Genomic DNA, 24,186 nt, shown 5'->3' with positions numbered 1-24,186 from the left:
AGAAGGGGGCGCCAGGTCTCATTATAGATGGCTGTAAGCCACCATGTGGTTGCTGGGAATTGAACTCAGGACCTCTGGAAGAGCAGTCAGTGCTCTTAACCTCTGAGCCATCTCTCCAGCCCGAAATATTCAGTCTTAAAAAACTAAAAAAAAGAAAAAAGTTATAAGACTTTTAGTTGTAAATCACTAATAAGACTTACATACACACACACATGCACATACGAGTGAATAAATAAATATAGTTAAAATTTTTTTGTTTTGAGACAGCTCAGTGGTGAAGTACTAGCCTATCATGTTCAAGGACCTGAGTTCAACCTCTAGCACCAGTAATTCATAATGGTGCTCTATCTTATGCATGAATTATTTCCTTCAGTTCAAAACCTAGTTTTAGAGGGAATAGTGAATGATGAGTATTCTGTAATAATTATTCTAAATTTCCAATACCTAAATTCCTTTTAAGCTCCTAGTGGTGGTAAAATTCTTAGAATTCTCTATGAAGAAAACGATGAATCCGAGGTGGAAATTATTCATGTTACATCTCCCATGTTGGAAACAAGAAGGGCAGATTCATTTCGTTATCCTAAAACAGGTACTGCATTCCACTGTTGTTATTTATTCATTTCCTCCTCTAGGTGTGGCTCATGCCTGTAGTCCCAGTCAGTGCTTGGAAGTCTATGGCAGTAGGAGGGTTGTTAGGAGTTCCAGGCCAGCCTAGGATGCAAGATGAGATCTTGTCTCTAAAAACAAAAACCATGGAAAGAGCAGGGATACAAGGAACATACCTAAACATAATTAAGGAGATATACAGCAAGGCAACAGCCAACATCAAACTAAATGGAGAGAAATGAAATCAGAAACAAGACAAGGTTGTCCACTCTCTCCATACCTATTCAATATAGTTTTTGAGGTCCTAGCTAGAGCAATAAGACACCAAAGGGAGATCGAGGGGACAAATTGGAAAAGAAGAAGTCAAACTCTCACTGTTGCTGATGATATGATAGTTTATATAAATGATCCCAAAAATTCTACCAAGGAACTTCTACAACTCATAAACACTTTCAGCAATGATACAAGATTAACTCAAAAAAATCAGTAGCCCTCCTGTACAGAGATGATAAAAGGGCTGAGGAAGAAATCAGAGAATTAACACCCTTCACAATAGCCACAAATAGCATAAAATATCTCAGAGTAACTCTAACCAAACAAGTAGAAGACTTGTATGACAAGAACTTTAAATCTTTGAAGAAAGAAATTGAAGAAGACACCAGAAAGTGGAAAGACCTCCCATGCTCTTGGGTAGGTAGAATTAATATAGTAAAAATAACAATCTTACCGAAAGCAATCTACATATTCAACACAATGCCCAGCAAAATCCCAGCAAAATTCTTCAAAGACCTTGAAAGAACGGTACCCAACTTCATTTGGAAAAGCAAAAAACCCAGGATAGCCAAAACAATCCTGGGCAATAAAAGAATTTCTGGAGGCATCATAATCCCTGACTTCAAACTCTACTACAGAGAGAGCTACAGTACTGAAAATAGCCTGGTACTGGCTTAAGAACAGACAGGAGGACCAATGGAACTGAATAGAATACCCGGATATCAATCCACACATCTTCGAACACCTGATATTTGATAAGGAAGCAAAAAATATCAAATGGAAAAAAGAAAGCATATTTAACAAATGGCGCTGGCATAACTGGTTATCAACATGTAGAAAAATGAAAATAGACCCATATCTATCACCATGCACAAAGCTCAAGTCCAAATGGATCAAGACCTCAACATAAAGCCAGCCACATTGAACCTTATAGAAGAGAAAGTGGGAAGTACACTTGAACGCATTGGCACAGGGAACCATTCCTAAATATAACCCCAGCAGTACAGACACTGAGAGAAACAATAAATGGGACCTCCTGAAACTGAAAAGCTTCTGTAAAGCAAAGGACATTGTCAACAAGACAAAACGACAGCCTACAGAATGGGAAAAGATCTTAACTAACCTCACGTTAGACAGAGGTCTGATCTCCAAAATATACAAAGAACTCAAGAAATTGGTCACCAAAAGAAAACATAATCCAGTTTGAAGAAATGGAGTATAGACCTAAACAGAGAACTTTCAACAGAGGAATCTAAAATGGCTGAAAGACACTTATGGAAATGTTCAACATCCTTAATCATTAGAGAAATGCAAATCAAAACAACTCTGAGATTCCATCTAACACCTGTAAGAATGGCCATGATCAAAAACACTGATGACAACTTATGCTGTAGAGGTTGTGGGGAAAAGGGAACATGTCTGCGTTGCTGGTAGGAATGCAAGCTGGTACAGCCCCTTTGGATGTCAGTGTGGTGATTTCTCAGAAAATTAGGAAACAACCTTCCTCAAGACCCAATAATACCACTTTTAGGTATATATCCAAAGGATGCTCAATCGTGCCATAAGGACATGTGCTCAACTATGTTCATAGCAGCTTTGTTTGTCATAGCCAGAACCTAGAAACAACCTAAATGCCCCTCAATCGAAGAATGGATTAAAAAAAAATGTACATTTGCACAGTGGAGTACTACACGGCAGAAAAAAATAATGACGGTTTGAATTTTGCAAGAAAATGGATGGAACTAGAAAACATTATTTTGAGTGAGGTAACCCAGACTCAGAAAGACAATTATCACATGTACTCACTCATAGGTGGTTTTTAAACATAAAGCAAAGAAAGCCTACAAACCACAATCCCAGAGAATTTAGACCACAATGAGGACACTAAGAGAGACTTACATAGATAAAATCTACATGGGAAGTAGAAAGTATAAAAAGACAAGATCTTCTGAGTAAATTGGGAGCATGGGGACTTTGTGGGAGGATTGAAGGAGGGAGGGGAGTAGAGAAAAATGTAGAGCTCAATAAATATGGAAAAAAAAATTTTAATTTTTTACATAATCAAAAAACGAATCCACAGTCATTCAAATGTATAGTCAGCTTGATCATTAACAGCCTTCATAAAGATTGTTTGCTTATTAAATATAGCTTCTGGTCTTTCATTGTGTTTGGAAATGGATAAGCCCACAGTACAAGGAAATCAGGAGGAAGGTATGCTTCCCTGTCAAGGACTTTTAAGTGATTTTGTTCTTAATGAGATTTTGTTCATTTTGTGTTTGCAACACTTCAGTTACAAAAGTAGTAGACAACTTGCCTTTGTTTTCCTACTGACTCTTTCTAGTTTTAGCCTCTTTACTGTTAGCTATTCGTACGAATTTGAAATAGGTTCTCCTTTGCACAGTGAAGCCCTGACTATATACAATATTCCTAATTTAACTAAAATCTGAAGGACAGTGATCTGAAGAAGTTGGTTGGAGTAATTCTGGACATTATTCATTTATGTTTCTTTCTAAAGGCACAGCAAACCCAAAGGTCACTTTCAAGATGTCAGAGATCCTTGTTGATGCTGAAGGAGGGGTAAGTGTGAGGCACTGAGCATTCCGTGCTTTGGCTTCTGGTGTAGGAGGCTCTTTGGTGCACTTTTTGTCAACTTGTTGAGCTTGTTGAGACATTTGTGGTTCGTGATTTATTGGTTGACCTAATTTTCTTCCTTGAAAGCACTCATATTAGGCCTGCGGGGAGGGTTATGTAAGAACCACGTTAAATCCCCAGAACCCACATTTCAAAAGCTGTCTGTTAGGCCGGGTGGTGGTGGCACACACCTTTAATCCCAATACTTGGGAGGCAGAGGTAGGTGGATTTCTGTGAGTTTGAGGCCAGCCTGGTCTATAGAGCAACTTCCAGGATAGCTAGGGCTACACAGAGGGACCCTGTCTCAAAAAGAAAAAAAAAAAACAAAACTGGCAAGCCGGGCGGTGGTGGCGCACGCCTTTAATCCCAGCACTTGGGAGGCAGAGGCAGGCGGATCTCTATGAGTTCGAGGCCAGCCTGGTCTACAGAGCTAGTTCCAGGATAGGCTCCAAAATCACAGAGAAACCCTGTCTCGAAAAACCAAAAAACTGGCCTTTGTAGTATGTGCTTATAATGCCAGCACTGGGATGGACACAGAGAGATCACTGGAGCTCTCCAGCCAGCCAGCCTAGCCTGCTTATTGAACTCCAGACCAGTGAGAGATTGTGTCTCAAGAAATAAATTCTGAGGAGTAACACAAATCATCTGGCCTCTGCACACATGCATGCACCACACAAACATGTTTTTGCTCCTTGCAGGTAGTTTTTGCTCTTTGCCTTTATTAATTGTTCAATCAACGTAAAGCAGTGTTTACCTTCTGTGTTGGGTATACATCACATTTATGGTGGATTGAATAACTCATATTTCTCTTGTACTGTTGCTTTCCATTTGGACATGCTCACAAGATTAGTTAAAATGCAGATTTGCGGGAGACTGGAGAGATGGCTTCTCAGTTAAGAAGAGCATTTTCTTGTGGAAGACCCGAATTCCATTCTTGGCACCCAGATCAGGAAATTTCCTACCATCCATAACTCCATCTTCAGAGGATCTGATATCCTCTTCTGATTTCCATAGGTACTTGCATTCAAGTACACATACATACATATAGATACACACATACCTAAAAAAAAAAAAATCTTTTTTTCTGGGGAGGGTGGTTTTTTGACAGGCTTTCTCTATGTAGCCCTGACTGCCATGGAACTCACTCTGTTGTCCAGGCTGGCCTCAAACTCACAGAAATCAGCCTGCCAGTGCCTCCCAACTGAACTGTTGGATTTAAGTTATAGTCCACTATGCCTGGTTTTAGACTTTTTTTAAAAACATAGCTTTACCGAGATATCATTTGCATACAGTGCAGTTCATTCAAGTTTAAAATTCAGTGACTTTTTGTATAATCACAGAGTCCATTTTAGAGCCTTATTGTTACTGCAGAGAGGAACACCCCACCCCTTAGCTATAATCCCCCAGTTCTAGGTAACCACTATGAATGCATGAATGAAATCATAGAATATGTTGTCTGGCTTCTTTGCTTAATGCTTTCAAGGTTCGTCTGCATCATGGATTAGTACTTGTGTGTGTGTGTGTCTGTGTGTGCCCTCACGTGTTGCTAGAGAGCTCTAACTAAGGGCCCCAGTCTTGCTACCTTCTGCTACTGAGCTGTATGTCCAGCCCATGTGCTTCATTCTTGTTATTTTTATGTATGTGCTGGGGTTTGAGCAGTAAATGCATATGTGTGAGAGCCAAAAGTCAGTGTCAAGTGTTTTTCTTGATCAATCTCCACTTTATTTTAATTTTATCTTTATGGGTATTTTGCTTGTATATTTGTATACCACATATATGCCTGGTGGCTAGAAAAAGGCATTTAGATCCTCTAGAGCTACAATGATGAGTGCCACATGAGTGCTGGAGATTGAACTGGTCCTCTGGAGGAGCAGCCAGTGCTCTTAACTACTGAGCCATTTTTCCAGCCTCGATTTTACTTTTTGAGATAGAGTCTCTCACTGCACCTGAAACTCACTGATTGGCTAGACTGGCCAGCCAACAAGCTACAAGGTTCCTCCTGTTTCTGCCTCCCCAGTGCTGAAACAACACAGTGCTGCTATGCCTGCTGTTTATGTGAGTACTGGTGATCCAAACTCAAGTCTTCTTGCTTGTCAGGCACATACTTTACCAACTGAGCCATCTCCCCAGCCTCCATTATTTCTTTTTGCTGTTGAATATTATTTCTTTCTGTGGTATACCACATTTTATTTACCTATTCATCAGTTGGTGGGTATTTGGGTTTTGGTTTTGGTTTTTTTTTTTTTTTTTTTTTTTTTTTGGTTTTTCGAGACAGGGTTTCTCTGTGGCTTTGGAGCCTGTCCTGTAGACCAGGCTGGTCTCGAACTCACAGAGATCCGCCTGCCTCTGCCTCCCGAGTGCTGGGATTAAAGGCGTGCGCCACCACTGCCCTGCTACTTGGGGTTTTTTTTCTCTTAAAAGGTTATGATTTTGACAGCTTTCCCAGTACTCTCTAATCCCAGTACTTGGGAAGTAGAAGCACACAGATCTCTGTGAGTTCAAGGCCAACCTCGTCTACAAAGCAAATTCCAGGACAGCTAGAGCTGTTGCATAGAGAAACCCAGTCTCTACAAGAAAGGGAGGGAGGGAGGGAGGAGAGGGGAGGGGAGGGGAGGGGAGGAGAAGGAAGGGAAGGGAAGGAAGGGAAGAGAAGGAAGGGAAGGAAAGGAAGAAGGAAGGAAGGTGTCATGAAGCCAGACAGTAACACATGCCTGTTATCCCCGCAATGTCTATATGCAAGAGACTGAGGCAGGAACTTCACAAGTTTGAGGCCATCTTGGGCTTTATAGTAGGAGTGTGTCTTTTGAGAGGGAGTGAAAAGGAAAGGTTGGAGAGAGACAGCTGGAATATGCATATGCATGTGTGCAAGTGTTTGTAATAGGTTTTTTGTTTGTTTGTTTCTCTGGGGTATACCTGGGACAGTGGTTGGGTCACGTGATAATGGAGCTGCAGGCTGCTTTAAGAATTATATTCCCACCAGCAGTGTATGAGGTTTCCAGTCTATTCACATCATCCTAACCCTTGTTTTTATCTGTGTTGTCACACCCATCCATTTAGAAGCCATAGTGCATTTCCCTGTGGCTAATGTTTCCTGTTTATCTTTAAAGAGCTACCTATTCAGATTCCCTTTTGTGGGAAAGAAAGTTCTAGACAGGGTTTCTTTGTGGAGCCCTGGCTGTTCTGGAACTCACTCTGTAGACCAAGCTGGCATTGAACTCACAGAGAGCTGTCTGCCTCTGCCTCCCGAGTGCTTAGATTAAAGGTGTGCGCCACCACTACCCTGCTATTGACTTTTTGTTTTATTTTGTTGATTTTTTTTTTTTTTGAGACAGGGTCTCTCTGTGTAACAGTCCTTGCTGTTCTGGAACTTGCTTTATAGACCAGGCTGGCCTCAAACTTAAAGAGCTCTCCCACCTCTGCTTCCCAAGTACTATATTAAAGGCATGTGCCATCACCGCCCTGCTCCATTTTTTTAATTGCTTATTTTTTTTTTTGAGTTGTGCTTGCTAAACCTTTAAAGGAAAAAGCTATTTGCCTATCAAGTTCATTTCTTTCACATATTACACAGCTGTATTTTAGACTAAGATTTGGCGACTTAAGGACTGTTACTTCTCCTAGATTCTAGATCTAAAGTGAGCAAAACTTGAGCCTGTCATTTATTATCAAAGGCTTTGTTAGTATAAACCCTAAAGAAGACTTTGAGATCATGTCAGTGCCTGTCCTAGAATGTTCCTGGGTCTAGAAAGCAACAGGAAACTGTTGTTTGATTGCTGGCTTTCCTGTCCCTTTGTACCCTTTTAAGTACCCATGTCTGGAAAGATGGTGCTATAAGTAGACTAGTGAGCGTGTTATTTTCTTTGTCTTCTATAACTATTTCCTTTTCTTCTTACTAGATTATAGATGTCATAGATAAAGAGCTGGTTCAGCCTTTTGAGATTCTGTTTGAAGGAGTTGAATATATTGCCAGAGCTGGATGGACTCCAGAGGGAAAATAGTGCGTATGTTCAATTGTCACTTTCTTATAACGAATTTAGGGTCCAGGGCTTTAGAATGTCTGTGGTGTGGGCTTTGCCTTCCCAAGTAAATTGGCACTCCATTATTCCCGCTCAGGCCTTTTCCTTGAACTCCGTGAACATACAGATCTGTAGTCCCATAAGCATAAGTGTATTGTATTGTGATTATAGGAATAATTGTTGAATGTAGTGTCTCATGCCTTTAAATGCTAGCTTTCAGCAAGCAGAGACAGACAGATCTCTGTGAGTTTAAGGCCAACCTGATCTCCATGCTGAGTTCCAGGCCAGCCAAGGGACACATAGTGAAACCCTGTCTTTAAAAAGAAAAATAAGCCGGGTGGTGGTGGCACAACACCTTCAATCCCAGCACTTGGGAGGCAGAAGCAGGTGGTTCTCTGAGTTCAAGGCCAGCCTGGTCCCCAGAGTGAGTTCCTGGACAGCCAAGGCTACACAGTGAACCCTGTCTAGAAAAACTAAAATAAATATATAAAATAAAATTGATAGATACCAAGGGAGAGAACAGGTGGTTATTCATTTTCTGAAAGCTTGCTTCATTCCTTACTTCTTCTCATTCCTTTGAACAGTGCCTGGTCCATCCTACTAGATCGTTCCCAGACTCACCTACAGATAGTTCTGATCTCTCCTGAGTTATTCATCCCAGTAGAAGATGATGCCATGGACAGACAGAGACTCATAGAGTCAGTTCCTGACTCTGTGACACCACTGATCATCTATGAAGAAACAACAGATATCTGGATAAATGTATGCAATTTTCTTTCTTGAACTTGGCTGTATGTTTTCTCAAGATACTCAGGCGGATGTCATTCTAGAGCAAGCTAACAAAACACATCCTTAAATTCAAAGGAACCGTGGATATTTCACGTTGGAATGATGGTTCCAGAATGGAGTAGATAGCACTGAAGTGACAGCTCACTAGTAACTGCAGATGTGGTTCCATATACCCCGCTAGAGAGTCCACAGCCTCCGCTCCAGCCTCTACTTCTGATAGGACTTTCAAGAGTTGTGTCTAGAAACTGCCTTTTAACTTAGCAAACTATACCAAATATGCTAGTTTTTAATTGAGTTTTGTATTTTCCAATTTAGCATAAAAATTAGATATAAAATAAAAACATTTCTCTGTCTCTCTGTAGTTGAAAGTAGGCTTCCTGTAATTCACCCAAAACAGATGAACATCTGTTTTCCTTCAACTGTTAGAATACTTCTCTTTGGAAAACAAAAGTAAAGCATGTTTTTCCTCCTCCTTTGTGTGTAAGATTTATACTGTCGCATAAGCTTGTGTGCTTCAGTTCCAGGCTGGAGAGCAGCAGTCATGGCCATATTGTTTTTTACTTTCTTCCATTTGGAAACGTTTACTTCTCAGTGTGTGAAATCTTTGCCTAAAGTAAAATAAATGTAAGAGGCCCAGGCAAAGCCTACTATTGTCAATGTTCCATATCCCAAGCACTAACCACTGTCTATATTTCAAATAATTCTTCTCATTTGGTTACCTATGTGGTATGTTTACCAATACATATAATAAACTAAGCTGTTCATTTTGCAGATCCACGATATCTTTCATGTTTTTCCTCAAACTCATGAAGATGAAATAGAGTTTATTTTTGCCTCTGAATGCAAAACAGGTTTCCGTCACTTGTATAAAATCACATCCATTTTAAAGGAGAGCAAATATAAACGATCCAGCGGTGGACTGCCTGCCCCAAGTAAGAAGTCTTACTTAATTATGTATTTAATGGTTTATTTTTTATTTGCTATACATAATTTATCTCAAAGCACACGTGTACAGATAGAGGATAGCTTGTGAGATTCTCTTCTGTCCTTCCACTGTGTGAGTTCCAAGGATCAAACTCAGGACATCAGACCTGACATCAGGGACCTTTACCCACTCTGCCTTTTTTTAATGGCATGGTCTCACTATGTAGTTGTTTTGTTTTTTTTTTTAATATTTATTTATTTATTTATTATGTATACAATATTCTGCCTGTGTGTATGCCTGCAGGCCAGAAGAGGGCACCAGACCCCATTATAGATGGTTGTGAGCCACCATGTGGTTGCTGGGAATTGAACTCAGGACCTTTGGAAGAAGAGGCAATGCTCTTAACCTCTGAGCCATCTCTCCAGCCCCCTCACTATGTAGTTCTGACTGGCCTATAACTCATGCAAACCAAGCTATCCTCAGATTCACAGAGATCTGCCTGCCTTGCTAGAATTGAAAGCTTGTGCCACCACACTAGGTTTTGAAAACTTTACAAAGTAAAGTTTGTATAGAGATAGCTCAGTGGTTAAGAACACTGTTCCTCTTGCAGAGAACCCAGCTTCTGTTCCCAGTACCTACATGGCAGTCACAACCACTCCTAACTCCAGTTCCAGGGGATCCAATCCTTCCTTCTGTCTTCCAGGGACATCAGACATACAATAAAAATAAATAGATAAATCTTAGGAGAAAAAAACACTGTATAAACAAATATGACATATACTATAGTGGAATATAGTCTTAAAAGACTTATTTATGTATATGAGTACTCTATTTTATGCCAGAAGAAGACATCAGATCCTACTATTGATGGTTGTGAGCCACTATGTGGTTGCTAGGAATTGGACTCAGGCCCTCTGGAAGAGTAACCAGTTCTCTTAATTACTGAACCATCGCTCCAGCCCTTCTTGTTGGAAACCTGGGTTGCTTCCATTCTTTTGGTGGAATGACACTACTCTGACTATGTATGTTCCTCTGTTGACTTTTCCATTCTTTCCATTCCAGAAATGCAATGCTTGAGTCATATATTCTACTTAATTTTTCATGTTTAGCAAACCATTGATAAGGGCTACACTTTTTTTATATTCCTAATTGCAAAATGCAAGGGTTTTCATTTCTCTCTGTTTTTGTTTGTTTGTATTTGGAGGATAGGTTTATTTATTTTATTTCTATATGTATGAATTTTTGCCTGCATGTGTGCCTGTGCATCACATGCATGCCTGGTGCCTGTAGAGGTCAGAAGAGGGGGTTAGAACTAGAGTTATAGATGCTTGGGAGCCACCATATAGGTTCTGGGAGCCAAACCCAGGTCCTCTGCAAGAACAAGTGTTCTTAACTGCTGAGCTGTCTCTCTAGCCCCTGGATTATTTTTTTGTTTTTGATTTTTAAAGACAGAGTTTCTGTAGTTCAGGCTTCCTTCCAATTCTCCACAATCCTGTATCAGTTCCCATGTGCTGAGATTACAGGTGTGTACCACTACACCCAGCACAAGTTTTAGTTCTTTATATCCTTGACAGTACGTGTTATTTCCTGTTTTCTTGCTTTTGTAAGTTTATGTTTTATTGTTCCTATTTATTTATTTATTATTTGTTTTGGTTTTCTGAAGACAGGGTCTTCATATGTAGCTTTGGCTGTCCTAGAACTCACTATGTAGACCAGGCTTGCCTTTCACTCACTGAGATCTGCTTGTCTCTGCCTTCCAAGTGCTGTAATTAAGTATGTCACTACACCCAGCTGTGGGTTTTTTTTAAATAGCCACCCTAATAGATATAAAGTTGCATCTTCTATTTGTGTTCTTTTTTTTTCTCAAACTCATATATACCATATTAGAGATTGAACCTAAGACTTTGTCACTGAGTTACATCCCTAGCTCTTGTGAGTTTTTATTTTGAAATGTGAATAGATAACTGAGTAGCTGACATCACACACGTGCCACCAAGCCCCGCTTGAAGAGGCATCCCATTGTGTTTTGACACAGATTTTTCTAATGATGAGGGGTATTATTACTTTCCATATACATATTGGCCATTTGTATATCTTGTTGAAAGAAATACCTATTCAAGTCCTTTGGATTTTTCAGTTTTTCTGAAAGGCTTTTTAATTACTGGGATTTGGAGAGCAATGAGCTACATCTTGAAATCAACCAAGTAAACACTAATTATGACTTTGAACTTTTCTTTAAAGATAGAGGTCTTATAAAACAGAATTTCTTTCCATGAGCTTCAGCTTAATTTAGCCCTGAACTTAAAATTGTTTTACTAGTTCCTTTGCTGCTCAGGAGTAAGTTCACTCATAGAGGAAGAAAGAACAAAGAACTAAGAAAGAACAAAGAACTAAAATAATACTTTGAAACAATAAGGTATCCTTTGTTTGTTTGTTTGCTTTTCGAGACAGGGTTTCTCTGTAGCTTTTGAGCCTGTCCTAGAACTTGCCCTCGTAGAACAGGCTGGCCTTGAACTCACAGAAATCCTCCTGCCTCTGCCTCCCGAGTGCTGGAATTGTAGGCGTGCGCCACCACCGCCTGGCTCTAACATTGATGTTTTTACTTTTGTTTTATTGCAGCTTTTTGGAAAAGACAGTTTGCAAAACTTTTCTACATTGTTTCATTTGCTTATGGTTTGGATAAAGTACTGAATTTTGGTTGTATGTATCTACAGGTGATTTCAAGTGTCCTATCAAAGAAGAAATAGCAATTACCAGTGGTGAATGGGAAGTTCTTGGCCGGCACGGATCTAATGTATGTTTCTTTATTCTACTGATATGTTTGGTTAGCCTCTGCCTTGTGCATACACTACAGAAAAAAATGAATAATACAGTGTATGTATGTATGTATGACTCCAGTATTTTACAATATTAAGTTAGGGCATAGAAGGATACAAATTGTTACGAAGGAAAAATCTTAGTTCAATCAGAATGTAGTGATACACACCTTAACTTCCAGCATTTGGGAGGCAGAGGCAGGTTGAGGCCAGCCTGGTCTACCTAGCAAGTTTCAGGCCACTCAGGGCTGTATTGTAAGACCCTGTCTTTTAAGAAAATTAAAATAAATTTTTAAAAATCTTATTTTAAATCATAAAGTTCACCTATTTTATTACTTTAAAATAAGATGCATTCCAGTTACAAAAGACTGCCATTTTCTAGGCCGGGTGGTAGTGGTGCACACCTTTAATCCCAGCACTTGGGAGGCAGAAGCAGGCTGATCTCTGTGAGTTCAAGGCCAGCCTGGTCTACAAGACCAGGACACCTGCCATTTTCAATTATCATATTATTTTTGTGTATTGTGTGTTTTGCCTGCATGTATGTCTGTGCACTATATGCATGCCTGGTGCCTGTGGAAGCCAGAAAACGGTGTCAGATCCCCTACAACTGGCATTGTGGACAGTTGTGAGCCCCGTATGACTGCTGAGAACTGAAACTAAGTCTTATGGGAGAACAGCCAGTACCCTTAGCCATTGAGCCATTGCTCCAGCCCAAGATCACCATTTTCAAATAATCTTACTGCTCTTTAGTAAGGAAGTAGTTTGTTTGTTTAGGACTTTCAAAAGTTGTGAGTTAGCATATAACCTGAAATTTATGTTTTAGGCATGATAGGCTGTTGATGTTTTTACATCGGAAATTATATTTAGCATTCTTTTTTTTAAGACTTATTTATTAATTATGTATACAGGGTTCTTCCTGCATGTATGCCTTCTCTCATTACAGATGGTTGTGAGCCACCATGTGGTTGCTTGGAATTGAACTCAGAACTTCTGGAAGAGCAGTCAGTGCTCTTAACCTCTGAGCCATCTCTCCAGCCCATTAGCCTTCTTGAAGTAGAAATTTTCTTTCATTTACCTGTTTTTATCTTGTCTCACAGATTTAAGCTTTTTGAGCCTAGGTTAACAGGGAAGAGCGTGCGGCTCTGAGCCTGTGGCTTTCCGTCAGTACTATGGACTGGACTCCACCTGAAATGCTGGGCGAGTGCTCTAGTGTTAAGCCATAGCCCAGCTACTTTTCTATTTTATTTTGTGACTGGCTCTTTCTTGCTAAGTTGCCCAGGTTGGCCTTCAGCTTCACTCTGTAGCAGGCAGGCCTTGAACAGAAGACCTTCACTAGCCTCTCACTAGTGCCTTTCCTTTGTTTGCATTTGGTTTTATCTGATCTCTAGACATCCCTCTCCCCCTTTCTGGCTCAGACAATTCAGTGGCTATAGGCACCAGGATTTACTGATGGCCTGAGTGTGATTTTATCAAATTTAGGAATTTATTACATGTTCTGACATATTTAGAAATCGTGATGGTCTCTGTGGTGATTTAAGAAATGAAATAGAAGGCTGGAGAGATGGCTCAGAGGTTAAGAGCATTGCCTGCTCTTCCAAAGGTCCTGAGTTCAATTCCCAGCAACCACATGGTGGCTCACAACCATCTGTAAAGGGGTCTGGTGCCCTCTTCTGGCCTGTAGGCATACATACAGACAGAATATTGTATACATAATAAATAAATAAATATTTTTAAAAAATGAAATAGAGGGACTGGAGAGATGGCTCAGGGGTTAAGAGCACTGGCTATTCTTCCAAAAGACCTGGGTTCAATTCCCAGCACCCACATGGCAGCTCACAACTGTCTGTAACTCCAGCTCCAGAGGACCTGAGGTCACCTTCACACAGACACACAAGCAGGCAATACCCCAATGTATATAAATATAAATAAATCTTTAAAAAAAATGAAATAGAGAACAAGGAGCTGAGGAGATGCTCAGTCTGGGAAGTGACTGCTGTGTAAGCGCAGGACCTAAGCTTGGCCCTCCCTTACCTGCCAGCACCACCTCTAACTGCATGACATACACATACACAGAGAGCATACATGCTTACACTTGTGAGCACTCACATGGACACATGCATACTTCACAAACAACACATACAAGAAGACTCTGGTCCCACTTTTTTTTTTTTTTTTTGTAAGATCCTCAGACTAGTGTGGATAAGATACTTCCACCATTATGTGCTACCTCAGCACAGGCCCAGAGTACCTACAGCCAGGATCGCTAAAACTAAGCATTAAAATAAAGTCTTGCTGTAGGCAACCTTGTAAGTCTGAGCTCACTAGGGCCTTAAATAGCCATCTGGTTATATATCCAAATACTGTTTGGTTTGTTTGTTTGTTTTACCTCTGGCTGGGCCTGAGGTGCTCCTGCTAAATACCTGAGAAAAGAAATCTCATTGTGGAATTCTAGGTTGTAATAACAAAAACCACTTTCAGGGTAAGTTTCCTTAGCCATTGAGATGTCTCAGCAGGTAAAGACCTCCAAGTCTCACAGCCCAAGTTGCATATTTAGAACCCACACAGTAGGAGAGATGTGGCTTCCTCGTGTGGTCATTTATTTGCCACATGCATGTTGTGGCACACTTGCATACACAGATACAGGCTGACATAGACACAAAACAAAACAAATTTTTTGTAATTCCTTTAATTGTAGTTGTTGGAGTTAAGAGCTACTAGATACTGGCATAAATCCCAAAATCACATAAGCAAAAGGTCCCTTACTTGGGCAACCTAAATGACTCTCCTGTTCGCCCCTGTGGGCATGAGTTTTTCGAGTCATGCTAATTTTTGTGGTATGTTTGTTTCTCTCAAATTCTTCCTCTATTTTTCTGTATATTTGCTTTGTTTTTTTGTATTTGTGTTGCCTTTGTCACCTCAGCTTTTACAAGTCACTCTGTTGCCCTCAGACTTCACAGCAACAGCTGAGTACAGCTTTCAGGCTTGAGCTCGTGCAACTCTTCCTGTTGAGGGTCACACTCAGTGTGGTCCCAGATCAGGGATGGAACAAGCCAATTGCTTAGAACTATGCCAGAAATTCAGGTTCAGCTAGACCCAGTCCTCCTCAGAAACTGGTGGTAGGACCCAGCAATCTGTCCAGCATCCCTGGAAACTCTAATCCTATTGAATATAAGTACTTACACAGCACAAAGAAAAGAGGCTTACAGATGGGAGTGAAGACAGTGTAGAAATGCCTGATTCTCCGCTGCTTCTGCGGAAAAACCAGCTGGCTTTCTGGAGAGATAGCACATACCTATGGGGATTCCTGAAGGTTTGTTTTCCAGAGCAATTGTGTTCAATTAGGAATGGATGAATCTACTGTAAAAAGTTAACAGTGAAAGGTGTGTGTGTGAGAGATATTTATAATACTTTTAGAACCTTTATCTTCATAAAACATTTTGAATTCTAGTAAATTTTCAGTAGACTAGTAAATTATTTTTAAAGTAACAATGAAAGAAAACAATTTATTTAGATTACTGTAATAAGTGAGTTCAGTTCTAGATAGTAAGATCTTATCTAGGGCTGGGGACACTGGATTGTATCCAGTATCAGTGCTTAAAATAAATCTTATCCTTGCTTATTTATAAACTACACTGTTGCTGAAGCTGGTTGATTCCAGTTATTTTTCAATCTGATAGATAAAAATGCTTTTGCAAATTTGTACAAAAGATCTAGAAAAGTACCTACCTAGCTAACATTGCACTGGCTGCAGGAGAGAAATAAAGTTAATCTCTTCCAAGTAGGCAAATGAGGTGCAATGTAGGATCTTTTTCCCTGAGGAATTACTATAAGAAAATAATTCTCTTACTTTAAGGAAAGTGCACAATGCAATCTGATCAGGACACTATCCCAATCGTGTATAATTTGGCCTTTTACCTTTTGGACAAGATCAACTTTTAGCCATAAACAAAACCAATCTCATTATTATCAGTAGCAAAATAAAGACCAAACAAGCCCAAGTCAGGGGCATCGGGTGATTCTGTATGAGGGGAACTCTGTGTGTTGCTGGCCTTGTCAACACTGCACTAGTACTGATTTGTGCTGTGATTTGGCAGATCTGGGTTGATGAAGTCAGAAAGCTGGTGTACTTTGAAGGCACCAAAGACTCTCCTTTGGAACATCACCTGTATGTGACCAGTTACACAAACCCTGGCGAAGTGGTGAGGCTGACTGATCGAGGGTACTCACATTCCTGCTGCCTCAGTCAGGTACTGTGTCCCAGTTGGGAGGGATCCTGTCATAGAAATTGTCATACAAATTCCCTTTGAGTAATGTGAAAATTGGTGACGTTGGCCCACAGAAGCCTTGTCTAGGAAAAGCACTGTGTGTTTGTGTTGTGTGACGTTTTACTCTTTTGGCTTTGAGGGGGCTTACCACCCAGCTCCCAAGTGAATCACATACAGAGACTTTATTCTTACTTATGAATGCTTGGCCTTAGCTTGGCTTGTTTCTTGCCAGCTTTTCTTAAATTATCCTGACCACCTTTTGCCTCTGGGCTTTTTCATTCTCTTGCTTCTGTGTATCTTACTCTCACTCTTATTCCGTTGCTGGCTAGGTGGTTGCCCCTGACCTCCTCTTCCTCATTTCTCCTTCTATTTATACTCTATGCCAGCTAGTCCCACCTGTCCTTGCTCCTGCCTCGCTATTGGCCGGCCATTCAGCTCTTTATTAGACCATCAGGTGTTTTAGGCAGGCATAGAATCAGAGCTTCACAGAGTTAAACAAATGCAGCATAAACAAAAGTCACACACGTTAAAATAATATTCCCCAACATGTTTGACTGAGTTGTCAAACTCCCATTGCCGTAGCACTGGTGTGTATGATCATGGTAGCCTTCCTTGCCTTTCCCATGGAAAGCTGTTGTTGTCTCTCTTTTCTCTAGCATTGTGACTTCTTTATAAGTAAGTACAGCAACCAGAAGAACCCGCACTGCGTTTCCCTCTACAAACTCTCAAGTCCTGAAGATGACCCAGTTCGTAAAACAAAGGAATTTTGGGCCACCATTTTGGATTCAGCAGGTATCCCTTACTCCTGAACCTAGGCTTAACTAAGATTGGTACCAGAGTACACTGTGCTGGGGTCTTGTGTCCATGTCTCTCGGGCTGTCTTCCAATTGCTCAGCCCTGCCTATCCCTGAGCTGCTGAGCTTCAGGTGAACCTCATTTCCCGTTCTGTAAATTGCTGAATGAGCTGGGTTTCCTCTTCTCTAAGCAGGAACATGTCTAGAAAACCTTTTTAAAAAGCAGATTGAGGGGGCTGGAGAGATGGCTCAGAGGTTAAGAGCATTCCTGCTCTTCCAAGGGTCCTGAGTTCAAGTCCCAGCAACCACATGGTGGCTCACAACCATCTGTAATGGGATCTGGTGCCCTCTTCTGGCCTGCAGCATACACACAGACAGAATATTGTATACATAATAAATAAATAAATATTTAAAAAAAAAAGCAGATTGAGATAATGTATTCTGAACTTAGTAAGACACTTTGAGCAGCGAGGTTGACCCTTTAGGAAATAACTAGTTGGTTGCTTTCTCTAAGTTCCGAAGTCTTTGCAGTAGCCATCTTAGTAGTGGCCAGCACACTTGCTCACTGTGTGAGCAAAGAGGACTGCTGTCCCAGACTCTCATTCTGCAGCCCAGGCTTGACCTTTCTATGGAACCCAAACTGTCCTTGAACTCAACAGTCCTCCTACCTTGGCCTCTCAAATGCTAGTGTTTCAGGCATGAGCTACCATGTGGTCTTTTTTTAACTCTTGCTTTCTGTATTAGTTACTTTGTAAATTGCTCTGACAAAATCCCTGACAAGAGCATCTTATGCCAAAGGTTCCTTATCTCAGGCAGAAGCAGGATCTCTGTGAATTCAAGGTCAACCTGGTCTACAGAGTGAGTTTCGGGACAGGTTCCAAAGTAACACAGAGAAACCATGTCTTGGAAGACCAAAGAAAAGGTTCGTTTTGTCTCACAATATAAAGTAGAGCCTGAAATGAAGTGGTGGCAGGAGCTCCAGGAGATTCACATTGTGTCCAGGCAGAAAGGAAAGAGACAGGGTCTGCTGCTCAACTCCCTTTCTCCTTTGCACTCTGTTAGGGACCCCAGCCTAAAAATGCCACCCACATTTAGAGTCAGTCTTCCTCAACTAACCTAATCTAGAAACCCCTCACAGACACGCCCAGGGGTTCGGTTTTTCAGCTGACAAGATCACCTATCACCATCTTTTTGAAAATTTTATTTATGTGAGTTTTGTGTGTGTGCACGCCACATGTATGTAGGTATATATGCCACATGTATGTCATAGAGACTAGAGAGGGCTTTGGATCCCTTGGAGCTAGAGTTACAAGCAATTGTGGTACCTGGTATGGATGCTGAGAACTAAACTTGAGTCTTCTCAAAGAGCAGCAAGTGCTTTTTTCCGTTAAACCCCCTTTCCAGCCCCTACAATTTCTTTCTTCCTTCTTCCTTTCCCTCCCTCCCTCCCTCCCTCCCTCCCTCCCTCCCTCCCTCCCTCCCTCCCTTCCTTCCTTCTCTTTTTATAGTTTATTTACTTCTATTCATTTGCATTGATATTTTGCCTGCATGTATGTCTGTGTGTGGTTGTTAGATCTTAGAGTTAGGGACAGCTATGAGCTGCAGTGTGGTTGTTGGGAATTGAACCCAAGTCCTCTGGAAGAGCAGTTAGTGCTTTTAACTACCAAGCCATCTCTCCAGCCCCTGCCCTACAATTTCTTAAATATAAAGAATAAACTTTTTTAAGTGTCTTTTAACTCACTTTATCTTCAAATCTACTTCTATGTTAAATGTTTTCACTCCTTACACTTGACTAAGAGATCAAAGCATTAATTTGGGTTTGGGGAGATGGCTTAGTGGATAAGAGTGCGTGTTGTCCTACTATGAAGTCCTAAATTCAGATCATGAGCACCCACATAAAAGCCAGGTAGAATTGTGAGCCTGTAACTCACTCAAAGCTGGAGAGGACAGAGGTGGATCCCAGGGGCTTGATGTCCAGTCAGCCTCGCAGAAGTGCAAGCTTCTGATGCAGGGAGTGTTTCGAGGCCATAAGGTAGAGAGAGGAGGACACTGATGTCTTTCTTTTGCTGTCACGTAAGTGTGCACAGGCATAGATAGCATCTTGAACGCTTGCACCTTCACACACACACATCATATTGCGGCACACACACTAACAATAATAATAATAAACTAGATGTGGTAGTGCACCCCTTTAATCTTAATCTTAGCACCCAGGAGACCAAGGCAGGTGGATCTCTGTGAGGTCAAGGCCAACTTGATCTACAACTCAAGTTCCGGGACAGCCAGGGCTATGTAGAGATACCCTGTTTCAAAAATAGATAGATAGATAGATAGATAGATAGATAGATAGATAGATAGATAGATAGATAGATAGGAAGGATGGATTTTTTTAAAAAATTTAAACTATTGTAGACCAAAGCATTTGTGCATATTTTAAAGTCGGGGAGCACAATTGCCATTATGGTAATAACCTCTCATGGGGACTTCACTGTGCACAGGCATTGAGGGGAGGTGGTGGCGCACGCCTTTAATCCCAGCACTTGGCAGGAAGAGGCAGGCAGATCTCTGTGAGTTCAAGGCCAGCCTGGTCTACAGAGGGAGTTCCAGGAGAGCCAGGGCTACACAGAGAAACTCTGTCTTGAAAAACCAAAAAGAAAAAAAAAGGAAACAAGTGTGTGTTGAGCACCTGCTATAAGCAGGCTAAATTGACTAAGTTAAACATAGGGTTTTTGTTCCCTACCCCCCCCCCCCAACTTTTTGAAAAGTTGCTGATCAGGTAGGTGTGTGCTTTAACTACCGATAAGTAAAGACTGAACCTAGCACTGGATATTTGTTTAGTTCTGCATATAAACACCTCTTAGGCTCCAAAGGTTACTCAAAATTCAGTGTTTGAATCTGAAAAAGACAATGGATGTTCATTCATTTTGTTCTAAAAATACCTGTTAGATAAGCAATAAACTGATAACCTGAGAGAGGGATAGTAGTTATTGGGAGGAGAGTTGAGTTTAGATACTTGCTTCTTTGACTTCAGATTGCAGGCACCTCTGAGAACTTCTTTACAGGCTCTGTTGCTTCCCACAGGTCCTCTCCCTGACTATACCCCTCCAGAAATTTTTTCTTTTGAAAGTACTACTGGATTTACACTGTATGGGATGTTGTATAAGCCTCATGACCTGCAACCTGGGAAGAAATACCCCACTGTACTCTTCATATATGGTGGTCCTCAGGTGAGTATAGAAACTCTGTGTGTGTGTGTTTTAGGTGATTTTTATTTTATATTTATGAATATTTTTATCTACATGTGTGTCTGTTGCACCATGTGCATGCCTCTGATGTCTGCAGCGAAATCTCTGGTAACTTACATTTGTATTCATTCATTTCCAAAATAGTAGTTAGCAATAGGTCCTATCTTAAACACATTGAGAAGAAATTAGACCTGTTAAGCCTCCTTCCCAGGCAGAAGGAACAATAAACAAGGTCGTGGAGGAAGAACCCCTTGATATTGTTGGTGTAGGAGGGGCTTAGCTCACAGTGGGAGGAGAGAGGTAGACTCAGATCTGGCACAGCAGGATTTTTACTCATTGAACCATTTCTTTTTTTAAAAAAATATTTATTTATTATGTATACAGCATTCCTTCCATGTATGTCTGCAAGCCAGAAGAGGGCACCAGACCCCATTACAGATGGTTGTGAGCCACCATATGGTTGCTAGGAATTGAACTCAGGACCTTTGGAAGAACAGTCAGTGCTCTTAACCTCTGAGCCATCTCTCCAGCCCCCTGAACCATTTCTTTTTTTTTTTTAAACTTTGATCTTTTATTTATTTATTTATTTATTTATTTATTTATTATGTATACAATATTCTGTCTGTGTGTATGCCTGAAGGCCAGAAGAGGGCGCCAGACCTCTTTACAGATGGTTGTGAGCCACCATGTGGTTGCTGGGAATTGAACTCAGGACCTTTGGAAGAGCAGGCAATGCTCTTAACCACTGAGCCATCTCTCCAGCCCCTGAACCATTTCTTTATCCCCTTTTCCTTCCTTCCTTCCTTCCTTCCTTCCTTCCTTCCTTCCTTCCTTCCTTCCTTCCTTTCTTTTTTTATTTTTTTGAGATAGGGTCTCAATGTGTGACTCTGGTGGACCTGGAACTTGATCTCAATGTGTAGCTCTGGCTGGCCTGGAACTTGATTTATAGACCAGGATAGCCTCGAACTCACAGAGATCTGCCTGCCTCTACCTCCCAAGTGCTGGGATTAAAGGCGTGCGCCACCACTACCTGTCCCTAAACTCTTTTCATTATCTTTAGCAGGAGGATATGTCAAACAGAGATTAAAATATAATATAAACCGGGCCTGATGGTGCATACCCGTAATCCCAGCTTTGGGGGAGATAGGGGGCAGAGGCAGGAGGATTGAAAGTTCCAAAACCGGACTCACCTACTAAGTGAATTCAAGTCCAGCCATGGCAGCTTAGTGATACTCTCTCTTAAAAAGTAAAAAGGGACCTGAGGATGCAGCTCAGTGGTAATTGCCTATCATGTGCAGGGCCCTAGGTTCAACCCCTACATTTGCCAAATACACACACAGACACACACACCAGTAACCTAGTCGTCTGTTATCAGCCATTGTTCAGTGCATGCGCTCTCTTTCATAACACTAGCAGTGCAGTAGTTGTTTATATAACATTACCCCAAACACAGGAGTAATGTACCATGTCGTGCCAGCTGTGCTGGCATTAGATGACAGGAGCGTCTCGGCTCCGTCACGATCCCATGGGACTGCCATTTTATGAGTGCCCTGAGCTGATTGAAACATGAACATACTGCGTGTGATTGAACTGTCTTTTCATTAGATAAAACTCCATTTCTAATAAAACACCAAGATGCATTTATGTTCTTGGTCAGTTTGAAGTGTAGTCTCTAGGGTAATAAAGTAATTTAAAAATGATACTTTCACACTAATTTGTCTAACAGGAAAAAGATAACTGTGCTTATCGCAGTATTTATTAAAGACTACATCTTGTCAGGTAGTGGTGGTGCGTGCCTTTAATCCCAGCACTGGAGAGGCAGAGACAGATGGATCTCTATGAGTTCGAGGCCAGCTTGGTCACCAGAGATAGTTCCAGGACATCCAGAGCTGTTACTCAGAGAAACCCTGTCTCGATAGATAGATAGATAGATAGATAGATAGATAGATAGATAGATAGATAGATAGATAGATAGATAGATAGATAATAAGCTACATATTTCCATTGTCACTCAGCAGCAACTCCAGAAGAGACAAGCAGGGAGGGAAGATGTTTTTAATTGTCCTTTTCACTGTTACTTGAATGGCATAACTCTTCAGAGTATATAATTCAGCAACTTTCTCCTTGGGGTAGATTAACTCTCTTCCCTTACTTAAAACTTAAGTATCGGGCTGGAGATATGGTTCAGCAGTTAAGAGCACTGATTGCTCTTCCGGAGGACCCGGGTTCAATTCCCAGCACCCACGTGGCAGCTCACAACTGTCTGAAAATGCAGTTCCATGAGATCTGACACCTTCACACCAATGCACATAAAGTTATATAAATCATTAAAGAAATTTTTTAAAACTTAAGTATCTGCGCTAGAGTGAAGTCTGGTATTTGCTGTGAAGGTTTGAGAGTGAAACTAAGCGTGGAACAGCATAAACATGCAAAGACTTGAGTAAATTTCAAATTGTATCACTTCACACTTACATTTTAAAGGCAAGATAATAGTACATTCAGCCTTCTGACTTCTGCAGTCTTTCTGTCTCACGGTTTATATGCTGCTACATAAGATCACTGAAGCTGTTTCTTCTCCAGGTGCAGCTGGTAAACAATCGATTTAAAGGAGTCAAGTATTTCCGCCTGAACACCCTGGCCTCCCTAGGTTATGTGGTTGTGGTGATAGACAACAGAGGATCCTGTCACCGAGGGCTTAAATTTGAAGGCGCCTTTAAATATAAAATGGTGTGTGAGCATAGAACACTTTCTTCTCCAGATGTTTTCATTTTCTTACACTTTATTCGAGTTGGGGGAGGACCTGAGTGACAGAGTGAGGAAGAATGTGTTAGAATTGAGCAGTGGGATGAAAGGTTTGCCTTACAGTAGACTCACTCCTGTCTACCTGTCTGCCTCCCAGGAGCTGAGGTAGAGCCACTTCTGTTAGAATGCCCTGTCCAGTCTGGACTTTGACCTTGGCCATGGGCAGTCCCATATACTCCTCAGGAATGCCTGAGGTTTGTTCTGTCCTCTGTGAAGAGGGAAACAACTGGGTAGTTTCCTCCTTGTGACAAGCCTCTTTCTCTCTGCAGGAAGCTTTAAGTGCTACCTTTTAGAGATGCCCCCGGTCCTTTCTGCGGCTGTGGGAAATGATGACAGTCCGATGTTCCTTTTGCACAGTAAGGCAGTCCCTGTGGCTGCCAGTGTGTTGGACATGCTGAGTAAGAAATGGGATGGTCTCCCACAGCCAGTTCTTTGACCTTATGTTGTATTCTCATGTAAGTTTTTTTTTTTTTTTTTGATTTACTTTTTGGTTTGGCTCGGTGAGGTGAGACTGTGCACTGGCAGGCCAAGTGACACCTTGGGTGGTACTGGTAGGAATGAGGACATCTAGAGCTTTGCTAGAAGTGTCGTGCTGGGAGAAAGGAAGGTCAGGCTTCAGGGGTAATGCCCTTTGCTTTACTTCACTAAGTGCTAAAAGGAGAAGTAAATTTCATCAATCTCTTAAAGGGGCTGGATTTTTGTCTTTGGATAGAGGAAGGCTTGTTACAAGGAAGTTGCTGACCTCTTAGCAGACAACAGAACAAATGGAGTGGGAGACACCCTGCAGCTAGGGACAGCATGGGCAGGAAAGAACTCCATGACTGTGGAAACTAAACTCTTCACAGGGCAGCAGGTTCTTAACTATAAATGCTTTTTTTTTTAATTTCTTGAGGGAAAATAGAATATCAGTTGTTAATAAACTCTAATCTGAGAAAGGAAACCCTCCAGGAGTTTTTAGTTAAAAACATAGAGCAGGTTTAAAGAGTTCTCTAAGACTGGTGTGCATCAGAGCCAGTGAGCTGTTTCC

The 24,186-nt window shown here is 41.2% G+C and overlaps 1 protein-coding gene across 6 annotated transcripts in view; it reads left to right on the top strand.

The window, feature by feature from the left end:
* The window catches only part of Dpp8 (dipeptidyl peptidase 8), a 53,085-nt gene that overhangs the window by 17,932 nt on the left and 10,967 nt on the right, over positions 1–24,186 (top strand). For all 6 annotated transcript variants that reach the window (XM_075965495.1, XM_075965491.1, XM_075965496.1 and 3 more), the window contains 10 exons: positions 461–589; positions 3,395–3,456; positions 7,404–7,504; positions 8,108–8,285; positions 9,085–9,244; positions 11,952–12,031; positions 16,148–16,300; positions 16,975–17,110; positions 20,194–20,339; positions 22,938–23,084. In XM_075965495.1, the coding sequence (XP_075821610.1) occupies positions 461–589; positions 3,395–3,456; positions 7,404–7,504; positions 8,108–8,285; positions 9,085–9,244; positions 11,952–12,031; positions 16,148–16,300; positions 16,975–17,110; positions 20,194–20,339; positions 22,938–23,084 (1,292 nt within the window). The remainder of the gene's footprint in view (positions 1–460; positions 590–3,394; positions 3,457–7,403; positions 7,505–8,107; positions 8,286–9,084; positions 9,245–11,951; positions 12,032–16,147; positions 16,301–16,974; positions 17,111–20,193; positions 20,340–22,937; positions 23,085–24,186) is intronic.

Source organism: Microtus pennsylvanicus, chromosome 3 (assembly GCF_037038515.1).
Source record: "Microtus pennsylvanicus isolate mMicPen1 chromosome 3, mMicPen1.hap1, whole genome shotgun sequence".
In the NCBI taxonomy this organism is placed as follows: domain Eukaryota; kingdom Metazoa; phylum Chordata; class Mammalia; order Rodentia; family Cricetidae; genus Microtus; species Microtus pennsylvanicus.
Note: the sequence above shows the minus strand (reverse complement) of the source record. Positions and strands in the feature narration are given on the sequence as shown.